General features: G+C 44.7%; 2 protein-coding genes, 1 non-coding gene and 1 pseudogene across 3 annotated transcripts; 2 read left to right on the plus strand and 2 right to left on the minus strand.

Moving 5' to 3' along the window:
- The first annotated feature begins 3,284 nt into the window (after window positions 1-3,284).
- Window positions 3,285-4,142, plus strand: LOC130104695 (uncharacterized protein F54H12.2-like). The gene has a single exon (XM_056271262.1). It carries the CDS (start codon window positions 3,285-3,287, stop codon window positions 4,140-4,142), a length of 858 nt encoding a protein of 285 aa, XP_056127237.1.
- Window positions 4,143-17,161: 13,019 nt separating this feature from the next.
- On the plus strand, window positions 17,162-18,661 carry LOC130104711 (uncharacterized). Its single transcript, XM_056271263.1, has 3 exons — window positions 17,162-17,353; window positions 17,474-17,730; window positions 17,842-18,661. Exons 1-3 carry the CDS (start codon window positions 17,162-17,164, stop codon window positions 18,098-18,100), a joined length of 708 nt encoding a protein of 235 aa, XP_056127238.1. The 3' UTR covers window positions 18,101-18,661.
- Window positions 18,662-21,639: 2,978 nt separating this feature from the next.
- Window positions 21,640-21,737, minus strand: LOC130105365 (U6 spliceosomal RNA; annotated as a pseudogene).
- A 643-nt stretch (window positions 21,738-22,380) lies between these two features.
- Window positions 22,381-22,487, minus strand: LOC130105390 (U6 spliceosomal RNA). Its single transcript, XR_008809591.1, has one exon. It is a non-coding gene; the product is annotated as a U6 spliceosomal RNA (small nuclear RNA).
- Between the last annotated feature and the right edge of the window lie 222 nt (window positions 22,488-22,709).

Here is a 22,709-nt window from a genome sequence, read left to right on the forward strand (position 1 = left end):
AGGTGGGGGTGCTGGTTGATGCTGGGGGGTACGGAACCTCTTGGCTGGCCGGGCTGGTGAGAATGACTGCGGTGTAGGGGCTGGTGGTGACCTGGTGGCAGGCACAGGTGAGGCTGCCTGTGTTACACTGGGCCCTGGTAGCTGTGAATCCTCTCTGAAAAAACACAAAAACATAAAGTTTACATCTCTCTCTCTCTCTCTCTCTCTCTCTCTCTCTCTCTCTCTCTCTCTCTCTCTCTCTCTCTCTCTCTCTCTCTCTCTCTCTCTCTCTCTCTCTCTCTCACACACACACACACACACACACACACACACACACAAACCAATCTCCACCTAACAAGAATGTGGAAGATGTGTGAGGATTTGACTTATTTTAACGTTATTCCAATTTATCACATGTGCTAGCTATCCTGTCCACCCCAAATCACAGCAAATAACACCTGAATGAGATGTGGGAATACTGTCTCTTCCATTTCAAAACTCCACAGAGATTTATAATTTTACATTCAGTATAAATATAGGCCTACTAAACATAAATAAAATTATATGAAAGATCAAGCCACATCTATACAAGTATAAACAATATGATAAAAAAGGTCAATGGCCAAACCATATCGATTCATCACTACAAGAGATAGGCCTAATGTTATTCAAATTGTGAATTGAGGTGAATAAATATTACATTAGTTATCATAAGGAGACCAGCAAGAACAGCCTACAACGTTACTATTTGTAAGTGTACCCCGGTTTTACACAAGAAAATAACTTTTACATAAAGTAAACACTTTGCTAAAGGCACAGTCAATTTGTCAAAGCAGCACAGCGCAGCTTATTTTAGCCAAGATGGTCACCATGCGAACGAGGTTTTTATAAAATAAATACGCTTACCCGTCCTCAACTGGATCTCTTCTGTGATCATAATCCTCATCTTCATCAGAAGAAAATCCATCAGGCTCGGAAACTCGCCTTTCATCCTCGTCGCTGCTATCCAAAATCGCCGCAAGTGCGTCTTTCAATGTCAATGTCTTCGCCATTTTCTCTCCTCGTCTTCTTCTTACTTTTCCTCTTCTTTATATATATTTTTGCCATGTTTTTTTCGCGGACTTTTTCTTTCGCGGACTTTTTTACTCTTTCTCTCTCCATGTCAGCTGGTATTTTCCTCACTGTGAGGAGATGGGAGGGTACTTAGGGATTTCAACCGCATCTATTGGTTGGTTTCACACAAAATGCAGACAGGCAAGCTAGCCCACCAATCACGCACGGTGAATGACCATCTTGTCTTCCCTCTTGCTCTCTGTGTGAGTCACATATGATCTCGCGAGAATAAGGACGTTGAAGCTGAGAATCTGTCGATTACGGCAAAATCAGAACCATTTATGTGTGCTGCACAATCGCGGAGATATTAATAGAAACATTGAGTAAACATTGAGTTGACGCGCCCGCGCGTCATCCGACCTCAGGGGGTTAATACACGCGAACAGCTGCCGGGCGAGATCATACGTGTGAAGGATTACCATGAAGGATCACGGCTTCTATGTTACGCTCCCATGCAATGCGTCGTTGTTGGTTTATCCTGAAAATCGTATATCCAGCTATACAACCAGGCTAGCAAAAACTATAAACTTGAAAGGCCCATGGGAGGTTGGACTCGCCGAAATTGAATATCCTAGAAGTTGGTACTCCTTTAATGATGAAGATGGATATTTCACCCTACACACTAACCCTGCACCGTCAAATAATACAAGACAGCAGGGCCCTACACCATTTAAAGAGTTATCAGGGTTTACAGTATCGAGGAAAATGCAAATAAACGGTGGATATTATGAGAACATTCGGGCTGTGATACGTGCGATAAATCAAGTTATAGCTCCGACGGCTGTATTAAATCATGATAATTTAAAAAACAAGGTGTTTCTGGTAGCGAAACCTAATGTTGCTATAAGCTTCTATGGAAGACTCGCCACTATTTTAGGAATGAATGCGGGTGAAGCTCTCGGCCGTTCGGCGTATCATGAAAAAGCTGATTTTACTACAAGCGTCATCACGGACGCGCCTCATCAAGCAGATATCAACGCGGGGTTCTATATGTTCTACGTCTACACCGACATTATTCAATATCAGTCAGTCGGGGATTCGTATGTACCCCTTTTGAGATGCGTACATATATCGGGTGAAGACAATGAAACAGTCAGTGTTAGATACGACAGCCCCCATTACGCGTCAATCAATAAGGACCACATCACCGACATCGCCATAGAGCTAAAGGACGATCAAAATCGTGAAATACCATTTTCTTACGGCAAAGTCATCGTAAAACTACACTTTAAGCCGGCGAATCATACAATTCTTTAAAAATGAGCTATTATTATAACCCCCGCGAGACGAATGCTGCTGAATATGTTAACTACTACCAAAATCAGGCCGGTGGAGGTCTACCCGGATATTCAGGTGGGGGAGTTATGTATGGGGCGGGGCTGGGAGGTCTTTTCAGGGGGCTGTTTAGGATGGCCATACCACTACTAAAAAGAGGATTTAGTATCGCGAAACCCCACCTAAAATCTGCTGCTAAAAATATAGTATCCGACGTTGTCTCAAATGCGTTGTCGAGATCGTATGCCAATAATACTAGAACTCAAGACGGCTCCGGTCTGATGGTCATGGCTCGTAAGAGAATGTCTAAACCACCGGGTGTGAGGAGGCGTGGTCGTCAGCTAAAGAAGAAAACAAAGCGGGGTCCTAAGAGACGCTCAGTCATACGACGAAAGCGTAAGAAGTCTGTGAGTCGGAAAGCCTCTGTTAAGAGAGCCATAAAATCCATATTCTAACATGGCGTTACTGCACCGCATGTCGGGTGAATGCATTAAGTCTGAGTTAGACTTATTTACGGTTCCACTAACACAAACGGTTATTGAGAAAAACGGCTATTTAGAAGTACCGCCTTTATCGGCTATATCGGACTCGGCCCCTTTGGAGTTTTTCATAGCGGGGAACGGCGAAGATTATGTGGATCTAAATAATACATTATTATATCTCAAACTTAAAATCACGAGACCTAACGGAGCAGACATTGCAGACCCTGCGAGGGTTGCTCTGATAAACTACCCCGGAGCCATATATATTCTCGGATATTCTCACAAGTTGATGTGAGCCTCGGCGATCGACTGATATCCCAGAGCTCGAGCACGTACCCTTACCGATGCATTATAGAGAGCCTGATCAACTACAGTAAAGATGCGCTGGAATCACTATTCTCAGCCGGTCTGTTTTTCAAAGACACCGCTGGTCATATGGATGTGAATGACCCCGTGGGTCGTAACGGGGGTTTGACGAAGCGATCGCTCTACACGAGTGGTAGTAAGGTGGTGGAGTTGTTGGCCCCTATTCATAGTGATATCTTCTTTCAAGAAAAATTAATGTTAAACGGGGTTGACATCAAAATACGCATGACCCGAGGTAAAGACGAATTCTGTCTGATGAGGTGTGATGACGTGGCGTACAAATTAAATATTGTGACTGCCTCCCTATACGTCAATAAAGTCTCTGTATCACCTCCTGTGAGACTGGGGCATGCCCAGGCGTTGTTATCGACTACTGCCAAGTACCCCATTGACCGGGTATGCCTAAAAAATTTCTCCATACCTGCCGGGGCTCGTGTATCAAATCAAGAAAATCTGTTTTTAGGAACGCTACCAAAATCTATCGTCCTAGCTATGGTCGATAACGACGCATTCACAGGGTCCTACGATAAAAACCCCTTTGCGTTCAAGCATTACGATTTGGAGTTCCTAGCGGTCTACGTTGATGGACAACAATTCCCGGCCAAGCCTCTACAACCGAATTTTGAAGCCGGATTGGCAGTTCGTGAATTTTATCAGCTTGCAATGACGACCGGAAGACATCTTAAGAACCAGGCCCTGTCTATCGACAGGAATGATTTCCTCAATGGGTACACACTTTACGCCTTCAACCTCACGCCTGATGAAGACTGCGGTCAGCATATATCCCTCGTCAAGTCCGGGAATATCAGACTCGAAGCCCGGTTCAGACAACCGCTGCCACACACTATTAACCTGATCATTTACGCAGTGTTTGACAGTATTGTTGAAGTGTCTAACCGTAGACAGGTCCTGGTCGATTACTACTGAAATGAATACGGTACAGCTCGTAGGAATCATGGATAAAATCACATGCAACACTCATTTTCTAGGAGTTCTTCCGAGCGATCAACTCCCTAAAAAAGCGTTAAGGATCTTTCCATCGATGTGTATAATTAATACACACCCTTCCCACCTACCGGGTGAACACTGGCTTGCTATTTATTTGACTCAAGATGGTACCGCTTGTTTTTTCGACAGTTTTGGCAACCCTCCCACCAGCGACCGGTTTCCACCTGCCATCAACAACTTCTTAGGAGCCAACGATGTCGATGTGTTATATTCAGACAGACGTGTTCAGGACTTTTCATCAGATACTTGTGGACAGCACTGTGTGTTTTTCCTATATCATCTAGTCAAGGGTCGTGACTATCGCGATGTGATGAAACTGTATAGTCATGATTATACTAAAAATGATAAAATGGTATCGGTCTTTGTACACAGATTAACCCCGTATGGTTGTAATGATAAAATGCTTTCGTGTATTCATTGTGTGCAAACCTGTAATACTTCGATGAATCATGATTGAGTAATCAATATATTTGTATCAACACAATAAAAATTCAATAAAAATTCTTTAAATTTGATAAAGTGCAATCTTTTATTTCGGTTCATTCATATGGCATACATACACATCGATTCATGCTTCAGATATTACATACACCTGAAAATATAGTCGTCTTAAAATTCTAACCATTGCCGACGTCAGCTTATTTCATTTTATTTTATATACTTTATTTATCATCAGTGGTATAAGCTCATTTGTCTCATTTATCTAATACTTATGTTTTATTGTTTAAAGTTTAAAACTTACTTTTAAATGTTTAATAAAATGCCATGTTGTTTTTTATCGGGCATCAATGCTATTTCTTTAAACTCATTTTGTTTCATTCTCTCCCACAGACATCATCCAAGATGACGTTCCATCTGAAAATCAATGGCAGATTTCTTCATGTCCATAATTTCATAATTTCATCATTCTGTGAACATTATCCTGATATAATAAAAACTTTCCCTGAAAAAACATTCCTCTCAGTCACACCAAGCAAATTGCCCCGTCATAAACACACACACACACACACACACACACACCATTCCTCTCAGTCACACCAAGCAAATTGCCCCGTCATAAACACACACACACACACACACACACATAAACACACAGCCATAAACTCCGGAAACACATGGTCGGGGTCAAAAGTTCACATACCATCTGGTGGTCGTAAAACCCCCATCCCTGCTACACATCCTGTCATAAATATTTCATAATAATATTCATAATCATAAATCATAACCTGTCATAAAAATCATATTTAGGGTCATAAATCATTTTTGACAGAAGCTCCCTCATAAAGACTACTAACAACATAGAAATTATATACCTGAGATAAGGCTGTGTGTCTCCACTCTTAAACTCCATAGAGTGATTACTCTTCATAGACACACCGCTGGACTCTGGGTTTGAGCTCTTCTGCTGGACTGAACTGGTTTTAAGTAAATAAAAAACATACAGAGTTATAAATGTTGTGCAGTTTTCCTGGAAACTTCTGTCTTAGGAAAGACCAGGGAGTGTTGTAACACTTTTGCATTAACATCTGTAACTTAATGGTGTTTCAAACTTAGTTACTTTGAGAAATTACCTTATTTGTTTGCAAATGTTAAGCATGATTTTAAAAAAATTTTTACCAAAGCGACAGTGAAATTATGGGGAGACTGGGGCACAACCCAACACTATCTGACTTTCAGAGTTTGTGTAAATCCACTTTGGGTATTATTATTTTTTCCCCACATTGATTTTACACATGTCTAGTACAATTATGTGGTTTCATTTCATTAATACAGTGAATACGTTTTTACCCCGAAAGAAGGAAAATAAAATGTGACAATATGCCCCATAGGTGAGGCACATTGTAACATGACCATATGACAGATTAAAATGCTCTTATCTAATAAAAAAAAGACAAACTAAAATATATTATCTATAAAATACAATTATTCACCTTTTTATATAAATAATAGCATTTTTTAATAATTAAAAATAAACAAATTTTTGAGTTTGACAACTAACACACCACAAAACACAGTACAGCATGATTCCACACATAAATGAATAATTTTTTAACATTGACTCATTGAGTCTTTATTCACCTTTTTCTCTTGGTTTCTCAGTAGATTTCATAAACGTTGTTAATGTGAATTATATCGCAACATCATAGAATAGCATAGTTCTAATAGGGAAGGGGTTGAGTAAGTTTGGCATCGGGCCAAAAACTTTTCACCAATGGATGGCGGGCCAGAACATAGTCAAAGGATAATTTAAGAAATTAATTGATTAAAAATGCAACTAGAATTGCCTGTGACAGACTGTTACACTAAAAAAAATGACATGTTGGCTTTAATTAACTTTTTTATGTCAACAGGTTCCACATAACTGGGTTACGTTAAACCAGTGGTTCTCAAACTTTTTTGGTCATTCCCCACTTTGGACAAGGGGGAATTTTCAAGCCCCACCTGCCCCCCTCGCCCCCATAAAATGTTCCAATTTATTGAAGTAACAAGTATTATCAGTATAGTAACAAGTTGTATCAAAATACAAACTATCTACTTCAAATAACAGCAAGTTCAAAAATAAAGAAAATAAAAGTGCAGCTGTGTCATAACTTGCATGAAATTAAAAAATAGAGAAAATAAAAGTGCAGCTGTGTCAAAATTTGTATCAAGTTCAAAAATAGAAAAGAAATAAAAGTGCCACTTTGCAATCTGTTAAAAAAAGAAAAGAATAGAAATCCATTTGGCAAGACAGGTCTATTTATCCCTGCATTAGTGGCTGCAATGTGCCTGTTTTGCATTGTACAATTTCTCAAAAGTCACGCTCAATGTTCAGCTGAGATCTGTACTTTGTTTTCAGTGAAGCAACATCTGAAAAGCCCATCTCACAGAGATATGATGTGGCAAAGGGAAGAAGAATGCACACAGCTCTCTGCCTTTACTTAAAAACGTGATTTTTTTTTAAATAGATAAAATAGACATAACATACTGTGTTTGATATGGGATTAAAATGATAGATATAATAGATATAAATATAGATATATAGATATAAACGAATGATTCATTATTTGAATATTCCTTTGTTCCAATCAGAACGTGTGAGCGGAGAGCGCATTTCTGAATATTCCTCCGCTCGCTCATTCCGCTCAACCCAGAATGCCCTGCTGGTTAGAAAATATGTAGAATAAGGGCTGCCTCCGATTAAAGTTTTTTCTAGTCGACTAGTTGTTAATTTAAGCCATTAGTGGACGAATCGCCCCTTTATATTAATTTAATTACTTAAATAGGCTATACAGGATAATGAGCGTTATATAGCCGCACACAAGCGCACGACCGCACGCATAAAAAGCTTGCCACAAAGAATCGGCAAAAGTAATGATTATGAATGTGTAAAAAATGTGCAAAAAATTGGTGTTTTCGGTGTCGCTGCAAAGATGAAGTTGACGATGCGGACTCGCCATGAACGAATAAAGATATAAAGGCATAAAACAGAAAATTTCCTCCCGTTTGGCGCCCCCCACCTGTTACGTCTCTATTCCCCACCAGTGGGGCACATCCCACACTTTGAGAACCGCTGCGTTAAACAAACATAATTTGTTCATGTAATTTCAACATCATGGAATCAAGTCATTTTAAGCGACCCAATTAAACTCTGAGCAGAGTGTTAAATGAAAACTGAAGCAGTGTTAAAGTTAATGAGATAATTAAGTGAATAATTGAGTGATGATTGAGCATTATTGAAGACACCTGATATTAACAAGCAGAATCACTGAAGGAGAAAACCGGAATTTAAAGTCACCATTATGGTGATCGGTTTTAGTTGGGTTCTTGACCATTAAATCGTTAACTTTAGATTGTGTTTTACTGCTGTACATGAGTTATATCAGACAGATGAACAAATAGTAAAGGTGATCTGATGGTGTTGGTTGTGTTTTAACATAATCGTTATTTCACAATCATTTGACCTGAATCACTGAACTCATATAGAGCCCAATTTCTGAGTTAACTTTACCTTATGGATTATAGCAGCGCTGTCATTGTAGAGCAATATCATTTTTAGCCTTTTCAATGAAATCCAAATGATCAAATGAACATTTAAGCTGGTGAGAGAAAATGTCACTATCAAATAATCTAAAGTCAAGTCAAGTCAAGTCATCTTCATTTATATAGCGCTTTTAACAATGAATTGTTTCAAAGCAGCTTTACAGAGATAAACATATAATTTAAGGTAACAGGTAAAGAGGAAAGTTGACAGCGAAAATAGGGCATGGAAAGACAACTATGCGTTCATCCTACCTAGTTTTGTGAATGCAACACCGGTGTGTCTTATCTGCAATGAAGCCATCCACAAACTCTTTTGAATGTCTTTCATAATTTTTCAAATTAAAAGCTCTTAATTCATCTCAAAATAAAACATTGCTGCAAAAACATTGTCGTACTTTTATTTTGAAGGCAAAATCGCTAAAGACGACGTGATTGTGAGTATTTTTAACTATTTCAGAACAGAGCATGTGAGCGGAGTGGAGCGGGAGCGAGCGGGGAGCGCGAGCGGGCGGATCTTGGACAGAGATCCGCCAAAATCAAAATGTTCAAAATGTTGGCCTAATAGTTAATTTACTTTAAAAACGTTTATGTAGGCCTATATTTTTTATATTTTTGTTTATATAATTTTTATTTATAAAAATTTGAGCGGCGGAGCGGAGGGGTGAACAGTTCCGTGAGCGAGGAGCAGAGATTCTCACCGCTCCACTCCGCTCATATGCTCTGTTTCAGAACCAGCCGCTGCTGGCTGCGTGTGCTGGCGAGATATTATTGCTGGCGGGCCGCGCCTGTTGCCGACCACTGTAATAATAGGGCCTCATTGTAATGCAGTGTTACTACGCCTGTGCAACTGGGATTTACACCCAGATAGTGTCTTATGCTGATTAGATCTAAACTGCTAAATAACAGATTGGAGATAAATGTCTAATTGTATAAACACTAAAAACTGTTCGAAAATTTCTTCCAAAGATTTTTTACATTTTGGAGCATTTTCTTTCTCTACATGTTGATATGGCAACTAGTAGAGTATGTTTACACGACGACAATATGCTTAAAACGGAGAAGTTTTTCCAATGAGATTTTCGCATACAGGCGACACCATTGTCAAAACGTTCCCCATTCAGACGGATCCGCAACAACAATTAAAAACCCCTGTATTCTGCTTCAAGACGATTAGATGGCGATGAAAACTACAGGAAAAACGGATCTGTTTTCAGCATATCATTGTCGTGTACCCTAAAACAAGTGTTACAACTAGCCCTGCTCACCTCTACACAACACATTATCATATTTGATATACCTGAGATCAGAGTGTGTGTTTCCACTCTTAAACTTCATTGGTGGATCCATAGAGCTGTTACTCTTCATAGACACACAGCTGGTCTCTGGGTTTGAGCTCTTCTGCTGGACTGAACTGGAACAGAAAACAGATTCAGTTTAATCCTTTAGATTACTGTGTTCACTCTTTATGAGAGGAACCATACTAATAAACATAAACATATTAATCTTTCATTAAAAACACTTTGAGGAAACTTTATGATTTTCTTATTTAACATTTCATGTTAGTTTTAAAACCAAAACACAGACAAAAATAATATTTTTTTTTCTGTAAACTGTTTATGTGATCTGTGAGATCTTTTTCTGTGATGTAACACAATATTTAACAGTGTTTGTTGAAAGTACCTGCATCCTGTAGAGAAATCTCCTTCTCTGGATCCTTGTAAATCAGCCATGATGAAGATGCAGGAGAATCTGATGAGTTTGATATCCTCCACTGACTCTGAATGAAGAAACATTCACACTAAATTAAATGATTAAGTTAATGAAACATCCTTCTTAATTTAGCTGAACATGTCTGAGGTGTGTGACAAAAAGGATCGTGTGACTGCAATAAAGCTCATTCATATTGTACATGTTGTAGGATTACAAATGTATTAATATGTTTAATTTAGATTCCAATATAATAATATTTTAACTGAGAAAGTTCTGCACACTGTTTTCCATTTTGAGGCAATCAAGGTGTCGGACATTAACCTCTTGTCACTTCTCAAAGTTCAGCTGGGCCTTTGTTGATCTAATCAGGCTGATTGGATTAACATCTCAAGGCTCTGAGTTACACTGTTATGCTGATGAAATCAGGTAACCAGCTGAATCATGATGCTTTGTTTCAGAGTATGTCCACCTCTATGTAACTCCTCCCCATTTTAAAGGTATAAACTCTGTGCTGAGCTATTGATGTTTAGATTCGAGGACTACAGCGCTGTGAGTCTTGATGACTGCAGCTACCAACAGCTCGTGTTCTCAATAAAGGATCCTGCTGAAGATACACCCGAGTCTCCTGGTCTTCGCTTCTCAGTTTTCAAACAGACAGATTACACATGCTGTTAAACTCCTGAAGAATCATAACCATCACCAAACACAAAAGAAAACCTTGAAGTGAAAGAAACCCTTTATTGAAGGTTTCATATCAAACAATCACTGTCATGATTCTGCCCTCTTGTCATTTTCTTTCTCTAGTCTTGAGGCAGGATCATGACAGACCCATGTTTTGTGTGCAGGCACATGGCCTTGTGTTTGGGCTGTGTGCTTGTGTTGTCTCGTTCTCTTACCCCGCCCCCTTGTTATCCTCATCTTGTCTTCATTGCCTGATCAGTGTCACCTGCTGTCGTTATCTGTTCTCCCTTTATTATCCCCTTGTGTTTGCTGTCCTGTGCTGGTTCATTGTGTATTCTTACATGGTTAACATATTCCTGTGAGTATCTTGTCTTGAGTTTTGTCTTGAGAAACGAAGAAGTTCCCTTTCGAAGGGAACTCAACAATACGTCATCGACGCTATGGGGAACGCCTCAGGCGTGACAGGTGTCTGAAATCACTATCAAATCACGTCAATCACATTGACCGGCGGCAGCCCGTGAATCATTAACGTGAATGATTAACGTGTGACCTGGAAGTATATAAGGGCGCCTTGCAAACATGACAAATCATCTCATCGTCTTCAGGGACTGTTTGTATGAAACGCTATTCAAGGTTACGTCAGAAAAAGGTAAGAGATGAAACGCACAGCAAAGGCGGATTGTTTTCGTAAGTGTGCCGACCCGTGTCCGAGGATTCTGACACCGGCTGACACACACGAGCTGTGCGTTTTTTGCCTGGGAGAAGAGCACGCACGGGAGGTTCTCGAGGGAGCCCTCTGTGCAAACTGCAAGCGTTTTTCTCTTAAAACGCTCCGCTCTCGTCTATCCCTCTTCTCGAGTGAAGGGGGTTTAGCGTCTGGTCCTCATGGTGCAGGTCCCGCTCGTGCCGAGGCCGAGCGAAGACTTACGTCATGGGGTTCCCAGATGGAGCAGGTCGATCGCCTCGAGAGGGCTGTTAACCTATCAGACGATTCGACGGCTGACGAGGGCGGACTGCAGGTCGATGGGGATGATTACTCACCGACTGTTCCTGCAGTTGCGGCTCTTCCGGACGCGCAGGAGATGGTTGAGGAGGTTTATGATCAGATAGATCCTGAACCTCCTCAGCCACCCTGCCCCGTGTATGCAGAGCTGGTGGATGTGATGGAGCGTGCTGCTGATAGGCTGCAGTTGCCTTGGCAGCGCGCTAGAGGAGAGACCGCTCGCGGTAGACTCGATGATCGGTTTCTCCCCGGCCATACAGCACCAGCTCGGGTGAGCCTTCCATTCCTTCCTGATCTTCACTTGGAGATCGAGAAGGCATGGAAGAACCCATACTCTGCCCGTATTCACCAACATCAGCGGGCTAGTTTCGCTGATGTTGAGGGGATCGGAGAGTATGGGTACGTGTCAATGCCGCCCATTGACGAGACGTTCGCGAACTATCTCTATCTGGGCGGGCAGCGACACTGAGAGCTCCAACCCTGCCATCCAAACCGCTGAAAACAACGGCTCGTTTGAATGGTAGAGCATACACGCCAGTAGGTCAGGCCGGTGCTGCACTGCACACTATGGCGGTGTTGCAGGCATACCAGGCCGACCTGATGGGGGATCTCGACCAGGGGGCAGGGATGTCCCGGTCGATTCGCCGGTTTCGCCTTCCGAACTCTTTGGCACCTCCGTAGAGGCGGTGGTGGAGAAGTTCAGGGAGGCAAAGGCGCGCTCAGCAGCATTTAAGACCTGTATACCGCTGAGATCCAAGTCCGGACCCGGGCAGGCGGGAGAGCCTGGCCCTTCACGGTCTGAGGACCGTAGGCAGGGCCAGCGAGCCAGTGTCGCCTCTCGTGCGCCCCCAGGTCGCAGAGGAGGCGTGACTGCCGCAACAGAGGAGATTTGAGGGAGGTTATCCAGCACAAACGCACACTGCGTTGGTAATGGATAACCTCCTCGGAGGGTCTCGAAATCTGCCCTCTCTCCTCTGACCCCCAGGCGTTCATTACATCAGGCCTGGGGATGGGCCTATGATGAGAACTATGTTCTGATGGCCCACCTAGGCTTGGTTAGTGGAAACGCCCCTTTCAGGCATGTAAAGTGGCGGATCCCAGGTTCGTAAGAACTATCTGGCGAGTCTTAGGAACTACATCCTGGACCGAGACATGGAGCGGTCGGCAGAGGCGACAGCTGCCCCCCCCACCTCCCACTAGCAGCAGCACCAGCACCAGCAGCAGCAGCAGCACCTCCACCACCACCAGCAGTGGCCCCAGCAAGGCCGCTGCCTCCACCACGCTGACACCACGCTGCCGCCACGCAAGCCGATCGCTCCCATGTTCTCGGCCCTACTGGGAAGGCGTCCAATGGCCCCAGGTGAGCTGCAGGCCAAGGTCAGGAAGCTGATGACTACACCAGCACGGCCTGCAGTTCCAGGTAGATCTCTTTCTTTCTCTTTAACACAACAGAGGTTCAGTGTACAGGATTAACTAACCATTGCCCCCCCCCCCCCACAGAGGTGACGGACGAGGAACTGGTCTAGATGGCCACTGACTTAGAAACGGGTAACTGGAACCACACTGGACGTGTCACACTGGAACATTTGCCCTCAATATATATATTCTTCTGGCGGTAATTTTGTATTAACTGTAATAGTTTCATTTACTGGTCTCTACAGCTGATGCTTGAAGACCAAAGGTAGGTTTGGCATGTAATGTAGCCGTCTTTGTCGGTGGTAGATGTGTAGAACGTAGTGGCAATGTAGATTTGCTTAACCACCTTCACATGTCTACTTCCCTTGGCCCTGCTGCATCTCTTAACATTCACCTTGTAGCACTAAACCATCTGCCCTATCACTGGCATGCTGTACGTCATCTATTCACTTGCATGTTGCACGCCATCTAATCACTGGTATGCTGCACATCATCTAATCACTGGGACGCTGCACGTCTCACTTAGTCTTGCCTGCCTGTGTGTTGCCCCATGACTATCATTGGGCTGACGCAATTTTGTTGTGTGTGTGAATGTGTCTGAAGCTCACGTACAGGTCCTTCAGACGCTCCCGCTGGTGGTGAGGCCTCCATCTCCACCTCCTCCGGCATTATCCTCCATCCCTCCCCCACCACCACCACTACCTCAAGTTGCGGCTGCTCCACCTCGGCTCGCGTTTCCTGCTCCAGCGTTGACCAGGGAGGAGACGCCATCTGGGGAGGCCACCCTGGCACCAGCGCCGGCGAAGAGGAAGAGGAAGGAGAGGAAAGTGGAGCAGCCCGCAACACCCACTCCTGCTTCGGCTGAGGTACAAACACACACACACGCACACACACACACACCGTGCCCGTACTCATGGACGGCACAACTCAGTGAAGTTGACTGTCAAACTGCATGTTGCACCTCCTCTCAGCCTCCTGACAGTTTGTTTGTTTGTTTGTGTGTTTTTTTTCCCCTCACAGTCCCGGTTGCCTAGAGCTGGCGGACAGCTCTCACCGTGGAAGAGCAGGAGTGGATCGGCCGGTAGCTGTTTAGGACAGACAGCGAGGGGAGGAGCAAACTCACCACAGACCTCAAGCTGTGGTGGGACCCCCCTCAGCCCCAGCCGAGTTAGACTCAGCCACCCGCCTCACCAGCTGCCTTCTTCGCGTGTCGGCTGTTCCTCTGGACGCCCCTGCGTCTGTGGGGCGTCCGGCCGACATGCTGTGATAGGGCCCTCACCAAGTGTGGGCTCTACAGCAGTGTTCCTCAACCAGTGGGTCGCGACCCACTAGTGGGTCGTTGTTTGTTCTATAGGGGGTCGCGAGACTTTCTCTGTGTTAACCGGCACAGCCAATAAGTGGGCTTCACAAAAGGCTCATTGCAACAGGCTACGTTTACATGCAACCAAATCCAAATAATCCATTAGTAAACGCATTGACGGTTCAATCGGACTAAAAAGCCTTCATGTAAACACCTTAATCGATCCGATTGAGCTCGATCCGAATAAAATTTCAATTCGATTGAAAGGGGTGGTTTATTCATTTTCTAATCCAACTGGGAGGACATAAACACTTGATCGGATTGAAAACCGAAACAAAAGGACTGCGCATAGCATAATGATGTATGACGCGCTGAACGAGCTGTTCTTCCTTTTGAGTAAAGTGTCGTAGCTATAAATGAGCGTACCATCATGCTAAAATTCTCCTTTCACTCAGCGTCTGTGAAGTGGAGCAGGACAACGTCCCAACAGTCCTTGTTTCAGACTCTCATTCACAGACGACTGGTTTTGGGTGCTGGGCATTTTTACTGCGTGATAAATAAGCAGCACGGCACAACGGTTCATATGCTTATTGTCTCCAAATTATGACCAGCAATGGATAAATATTAAGTCTGCTGTTTAAAACAAATAAAGAACCAATGTAAGAGAATAGTTAGTAGGCTATGCGCAAACAGCGGGAAACTGTATATTCGTGCAGTGTGCGCATGTCAAAAAAATATAATTCGATTTGAATCTTGTGACATATAAACGCGCATATTAACCCGAGCACGTTTAGCGTTCATGTAAACACTACATTCAGATTCATCAATCGGAATGAATTCAGTCCGATTGAAACAAAAGTTGTGCATGTAAACGTAGCCAATCCTCCGACGAATCGTAGGCTATTTTCATTCCTTGGATTCAAACCAGAAATGAATATCCACAACTCGCAGATTGTGCAACGAAGTTTCTCTTCCCATTTAGCACTACTATCTTTGTGAGTCGGGATTTTCAACAGTGACTGCAACGAAAACAAAAAGCAGGAATAGGCTGACAACAGTTATTTGTGTGCGACACTACGAGTCACACTTTTCCAAATTCCACCGCGTCTATGATCATTTCAGAGCGGCAGTCTCAAGGCTATCACATTAACGTGAGTAAAAAAATCAGTTTGCCTCATAGTCTGCCTAATTATTGAAAATGTTTGTGTGTTTTCATGATTATCATTAATTATAATAAGCATATAGGCCTACGGTGTAGCCTATAGATCTAAAGAGGCATTTCAGTTATTGATTTATTTAGTGGGTCATATGACTGGCATACAAAAGAAAAGTGGGTCGCAGTAGGCAAAAGGTTGAGAAACCCTGCTCTACAGGACCATCCGGAGGGTCCTGGACATCGACGGCTGGTACTTGATGGCCACCGAGTACCTGGAGTGCCGTCGGTGTAAGAGGAAGGTAGCTGCCTGGTCGCAGGAGGTCGTGAGTCAGCTGGGAGAGGGGCATCGCGCCCTCTTCCCTGCAATCCTCACCTACAAGTAAGTAGCTGTCTGAAAACTGTCACGCAGCCCCTCGGTCTGTCTGTGTGTGGCTTTTCTTTAACACATTATGTCCTCCTCTCTGTAGGCTTGCCTGCGACCGGCGGGTTATCATCCAGCTGCGTGAGCGTACTCGGGAGAACAGCGCCACGCAGTTGTACAAAAAACTCTGTGAGGCACACACAGAGGCCTGGATGCGGCGGTCCATACACTACCTCAGCGTCATGGAGCCCTTCACGTCGCGGGGTGTCGTGCGCATGTGCACCCCATCACCAAAACGGCCACCCATGCCCCAGTACGCGTGGCTGTTAATGATGTACTGCCACGACATCCTCTCCCGCCTGGAGGACGTGAAGGCCCGGGTCACCTCCGTCTTCGGAACGGTCCTGAAGATGGATTCGACCAAGAAGGTAAATGTGGTGCTATGTATGTATAAATATATATGTATATAAATGTGGTGCGGAGTCTCATACTCTGGCTATGTGCGTGCAGCCTTACTCAGATGCTTTATTCTTTCAAACAGGTGACCCGGAAGTTCGCCGGTGCTGCCGCCCAGACCGCAGCGTGGGCAACGAACGTCGGCAACGAGCACGGACAGGTGCTCATGTCCGTGCTCACGGACGCCGAGGGTGCCGGCCTGTTGTCCATGGCTGCGGGGTTAATGCGGCGGTATCGGGGCGCTGGGGTGGAGCCGCCTCAGCTCCTCTACGTCGACCGGGACTGTTGTTCGTCCCACGGGGGATCCAAGACAGCTGACATGTTCGGGAAGTGGGACAAGCTGGTGGTCCGGCTGGACATCTGGCACCTGATGCGGCGGTTCGCGTCAGGTGCGTCGTGGCAAAAACAATAATAAACAAACAGCATCACAGTAAGAGACATCATGGTTCCATAACTTGATATAACATGCATTTTTCCATAACAGGTGTCACCACCGAGAGCCACCAGCTGTATAAACCCTTCCTGCAGCAGCTGTCTTCGTGCATATTCCTGTGGGACCCAGAGGACGCAGCCCGGTTGCTCAAGGCGAAGAAGAGGATGCTTGAGGCACAGGGGATGACCTTCTCGTCCGACGCCGGAGTGTGGAAGCACGTCAGCTGCAAGAATATGGCTCTCCATTGCCGTCGCCACACGCGTGGAGCGTGTTGTTGTACTTCAGGGGAACTCATCGGCATCTAGTACCTGTACTCCCAGACGGGCAGAGTGCTGCAGGACGTCAGGTTGGACCCTGACATTCCGGACGGGGGGGGGGACGTTCCCCAACTCGTTGAGGATGATGAGCTCGCCGACAGCCCGCAGGAGGTGGAGGACCTCACCCTCCACGTGCCTGGCGAGTTCCCAGCTCCTCAGACGGACCCGCGGTCAGGGCGACCGGCTGACGCACCCGTGCCCGAGCCATCCAGCCCCCGAGCCCGCACCCCACTCCCCCGGCCGGTCCTCGCCAGAGCCTCAGCAGGCTGCTGAGGTAAGCACGCCACCTCTTTGTGGTCTGCGACTGCAGGGCATCTCGCATCACCAAAAATTGCGCTCGCTCTGTTCCATACAACTGACTTATTGTTTTCCATCTCTTCTTGTGTGTCTGCAGGACTACAGAGGACCGGATGACCAGCCGGGGTACCTGGCCGTGGTCCAGTTGGCCACGGCCTTGGTGGGGTTGCGTCACGACCCGGCCTTGTCCGAGGGGAGGGTAGATGAGCTTATCAGGCTATACGAGGCCCTGTCACCGTACGACAGGGCCCGAGTAGTTTACCCTCCCCGCTACAGGGACAGGCTAGCTCAGGGGCGCTTCATGGCAGCGAAGCCAAGCCGCACCAGTATACCTGGTGTGGAAAGCTTGAGACGGTAAGGCTACACTTCCATCATACATTTCCCTGGTGTACAAACAAGCTGCTTTATGTAATGTTGCCCATTATCATCCTCATATCTGTCATTGTCTTTGTCCATTGTCCACAGCTGCCTGGTCGGAGAGACCTCTGGACCTGCCAGCAGTCCCAGCGCAAGCCGGCTGGTTGAGGCAGTATGCACCCAGCTCTGCCGCTTGATCCCCTCGGGCAGCCGTGCGCGCGGTGCCCGGAGGTCATGGTGGGACAGCATACTGCTTCGGTACCAGCACATCCGGGACCTTGTGCTGGGCCACCAGAGGCTGATGGCTCGGGCGCCCATACAGCTCTTTGAGCTGAACTCCAGGACCCTCTCGCTGTGGTATGTTTGATGCTTTTGATGTTATGGTAATGACATGCTTGAATGGCATGCTCTCAAAATTGTACATGTAACTAAAATACTACGTTGAAATCCGTTCTCAGGTTCACCAGGATGCAGCGGGAGAAGGAGAGGACTGTGCTAGCTTCAGGCGTTGCAGCAGAGGGACGACCACCAGCGGCAGCGGTTTCGGCGCCGTGCCCAGCAGCAGCGGTGGATCGTTCTCCGGCAGCAGCAACAGGCCAGGCGAGGACAGCAGCGCCAAGGACGGCGGGACCTCTGGCAGCAGCACCGGCTGTGGCAGCACCGGTGCCTGTTCTGCCAGCGCCAGTGCGCCCACTGGCGCCTTTACCGCCTGCCCCCTCAGCTGTTGTCCTGGCTATACCACCAGCTGCTGCAGCTGCAACAGGACATTTTCCAGCAACACAGCCTCTCTTTCTGGACCTCTCACTGCCCCAGCAGAGTGTGAGGGTGCTCCCCATACCAACGCTCCCTCGGACAACGCCAGCCCCACACGTCCTCCCTCTGCCGCTGGCTGACGCACATCACGCCGGCCCTCGGCTGCCTGCACCTCCTGCTCCCCCTCCTCAGCCTCGCTCTGCATACAAAACTGAATGGCTGAGGAGGAAGAGGGCTGAGCAGATGGCAGCGGCAGGAGCAGTCGTCGCTGCCCGGGCCGGCGTGCCACAAGAACAAAAGTGCAGGAGATGCGGCCAGCCAAAGCGGAGGGAGACCGGACACACCCGCTACGGCAATGTGCATTTTTGCTCTGCCGCCGCGGCGGGTAAGAGTGTGGAGGACTGGCTGAGGGAGGTGAAGGACCAGGGTCGAGCCCCGGACTGATTTTGCATTCTCGCTGGGGCAGGTGTATATAGTTGTTTCAGTGTTTGTTTGTTTTTTAAAGACATTGACTTTACCCTCCACAAGGACCGGGACCTTGCCGCGGTGTGGAGGCTTCCTACAAACACCGGTCCACACCTGCCACAACTTTTCTACAGCAAAAAAAAAACATTGTGTATCCCATTCACACCTGTATAACATTGCCATGCCTTTGTACTATTCTGATTCTTTGCACTGTTACAAGTTATATAGGCCTATACTGTGTGTCTGCTGCCTATCATATGGCTTAAGAAAAAGAAAAGAAAACAATGTCTGTCCCATTCACACCTGTATAACACATTCACACCTGTATAACACATTGTCATGCATTTGTGCTGTTCTGATTTTATGCGCTGACAAGTTATATAGGCCTTTTGGACATGTGGGTATATTCAATAATGTGGTCACTGTCTTTGGAGTTACGTCCAGTTGCTACTGGCTCTGTTGCCGCCGCGTTGGTACTTCACACTGTATGCTGCTGCGTTATGTTTCCATGCATGTCTGTAATGACCCCACATACTATGCATCTGTCTGCTGTGATTGATGTGGTTTAAAATAAGAGGAATGAAGCCTTGTGCCACTGTTCTGCATCAATACCACTGTTCTGCATCTCACCCCAGAACATTTATGCCATGTGTCTGCTCTGATGCTCTATTTTTATTATTATTACTATCATCATCATCATCATCAAAATCATCATCATCATCATCATCATCATCATCATGTTTTATTTTATTGTAGTTTGAAATAAATAATGTATTTCACACTGTAGTCTACTGCTGCTGTGTTTGGTGTTTTCTGCATCTATACATCATCAACAACAACAACAACAACAACAACAACAACAACTGATATTTAATTGATTTTTTTTACTGAAGAAAAAGGTGAAACGAATAATACACGGCATGCAACTTTTATTTATACATTGAAATAAAATTATTGACATAAATGTAATATAATGTTTAACATAACAAATTTTAATATATATGCAGAAAAAGGTGAAACAATACAAAATACAATATATCTATGCAGAAAATGGTGAAACAATATAAAAAGGGGAAACAATATGAATACAATATATTATTTAACATACATTTTAATATCTATGCAAAAAAAGGTGAAACTACGGTGGCCGAGACAGCTCAACGCGCTGCAACTGAAGCAAACACATGCAAATAGAGAAAAACTGCTGCAAATAGAAAAAAACTCATGCAAATAGAAAAAAACACATGCAAATAGAAAAACACGCATGCAAATAGAAAAAACACACCTGCAAATTAAAAAAAAACATCATCAGTTTCACAACACACGTGTGCTCCAAATAAGGAAACGCGCTGCAAAAGTTCACAACACAACCAAATACAGAAAACGCGCTGCAAATAACACAGACCACAACGGAAATGTTTCCAGGGGAACCAAATAAGTGACGAACCCGGCCGAGACGTGCTTATTGCTCGTGAGCTTCCCTATGCCATACTCCCTTCGAAGGGCAGATTGCAGAGCCCTTTTGGAGTGAGCAAGGCTCTAGTGTGCTGTTAGGCAGCCGTGTGGAACGCACTTGATGAAGGAGCAAGAAAATTTTCACCTGGGATGTTCCCATGACAACGCAGCACGGTGTCCATCAGCTGGTCTTACGACAGAAATATGATGCTGTTAACATAACGGATGCAAATACATTTTTATTTTTAGTTTACAAAAAAAGCTTTTAAAATATGCGTTATATATCTGTGTCTCAACTTTAAAATTTTGGACCCTACATTACCTAACATTTCTTACGAAACTTTTCTTTATGAAAATGTAATAACATGAAACAATTTGTACAGTGTAACCGATCTATAGATAAATATCTTTCCTTCATGTTTTTCTTCTTTATCTTCTTTATTTATTTATTTTAGTTTCCAGCTCATTGTTCTTTTCTCATTTGTATTCTGATGACATTGAAAATATTGTTAATACATTTTGTACATTGTATACAAGTTGTATGTCATAAAAAAATGTAATATCTGTATGTTTTGCACAAACAAATAAATAAATAAACAAATAAATAAAGTATAATTTTAAGCTGTAAGCACCAGCACGCATAGATTTATGGATATCTATGCCAGCACGTCCCAGCCGGGTTCGTCACTTATTTGGTTCCCCTGGAAACATTTCCGTTGTGCTCTGTGTTATTTGCAGCGCGTTTATGTATTTGGTGGTGTTGTGAGTATTTGGAGCACACGTGTGTTGTGAAACTGATGAAGATGTTTTCTTAATTTGCGGGTGTTTTTTTATCTGCACGCGTTTTTTTCTATTTGCATGCGTTTTTTTCTATTTGCATGCGTTTTATTTTATTTGCATGTGTTTTTTTCTATTTGCACGCGTTGTTTTCTATTTGCATGTGTTTTCTTCTATTTGCATGCGTTTTCTTCAGTTGCAGCTCGTTGAGCTCTCTCGGTCACCGTATGAAACAATATAAATACAATATAATGTTGTTTCAAACAACAGATTTTAATATCTATGCAGAAAAAGGTGAAACAAATAATACACGGCATGTTACTTTTATGTATACACATGAAATAGGCATAATATGAATATAATAGTGTGTAATATAATGTTTAATATTTGTGCTTCGGTCGGGATTCGATCCTGCGTTTTGATGGTGTCGTTTTGAAGGCACTAATGCGCATGCGCGAAAACAGAGAAGAACGATGGCAGAGCTTTTCGCAGGGGCCATGCTAATCTTCTCTGTATCGATCCAATTTTAGTATATGTGCTGCCTTAGCAAGCACGATCCTGGCGGCCCGCCCAAGGCATATGTACACCTCGGGTTCCAGCGAGCTATCACCAAGGTGGTAGGGCCCAGCGAGCCATCTACTGAAAGAATGGGGTGGCCAGACTTATCGATGGTACCAAAATACAAGCTCTGAATGGGCTGTGTCCTCCAGGTTTTCGAGAAAGAAATGAGTTGGCGGAAAGTGGAAAACAGGAAAATGCTTTGCTGTCTGTGCCAAGGTTCCATGCACTCGATGTAACTGGACACGATCTATCGCAGCAGGAGGAGTTAATCCTCTGGAGACCTTTAGGCAGAGGCCCTCGGCCACGCGAGAGAAAAAAAAACCGTGAAGGACTCCACAGATTTTTTCCTTTGATTGATTTTTTGATTTTTTTCTCTGAATCGGTCTACTTTCAGCATAGGCGCTGCCTTAACAAGCAACAAACACAGCCTCATTTGAGGCATATGTATGGGGTCGAACCCTGTTCCCTGTCGGCATCTGCTGAAGAAAGGGAGTGGACACACTTTGCTGGAAAAATGAGAGTGCCCTATAGACATTGGAGATGCACCAGTTCTTGACACAAGAGATCAAGAATGAAAATAAATAGTGGCAGGAAGGTATGAATCAAGTCCAGTGAAGCAGGCTTGATCACAGCTGGAAAAATATGGAGCGCTTCACGGATTTGCGTGTCATCCTTTCGCAGGGGCCATGCTAATCTTCTCTGTATCGATCCAATTTTAGTATATGTGCTGCCTTAGCAAGCACGATCCTGGCGGCCCGCCCAAGGCATATGTACACCTCGGGTTCCAGCGAGCTATCACCAAGGTGGTAGGGCCCAGCGAGCCATTTACTGAAAGAATGGGGTGGGCAGACTTATCGATGGTACCAAAATACAAGCTCTGAATGGGCTGTGTCCTCCAGGTTTTCAAGAAAGAAATGAGTTGGCGGAAAGTGGAAAACAGGAAAATGCTTTGCTGTCTGTGCCAA

Source organism: Rhinichthys klamathensis, unplaced genomic scaffold (genome assembly GCF_029890125.1).
Source record: "Rhinichthys klamathensis goyatoka isolate OS25496 unplaced genomic scaffold, OSU_Roscu_1.1 h1tg000014l_1, whole genome shotgun sequence".
NCBI lineage: Eukaryota > Metazoa > Chordata > Actinopteri > Cypriniformes > Leuciscidae > Rhinichthys > Rhinichthys klamathensis.

Bases quoted from the DNA above. Each gene is read 5' to 3' on its own strand.
- LOC130104695 (XM_056271262.1), top strand. From the start codon at position 3,285: ATGGATGTGAATGACCCCGTGGGTCGTAACGGGGGTTTGACGAAGCGA.
- LOC130104711 (XM_056271263.1), top strand. From the start codon at position 17,162: ATGATGAGCTCGCCGACAGCCCGCAGGAGGTGGAGGACCTCACCCTCC. The intron at 17,354-17,473 runs GTAAGCACGCCA...GTGTGTCTGCAG, and splicing joins AGCCTCAGCAGGCTGCTGAG to GACTACAGAGGACCGGATGA. The intron at 17,731-17,841 runs GTAAGGCTACAC...CATTGTCCACAG, and splicing joins GGTGTGGAAAGCTTGAGACG to CTGCCTGGTCGGAGAGACCT.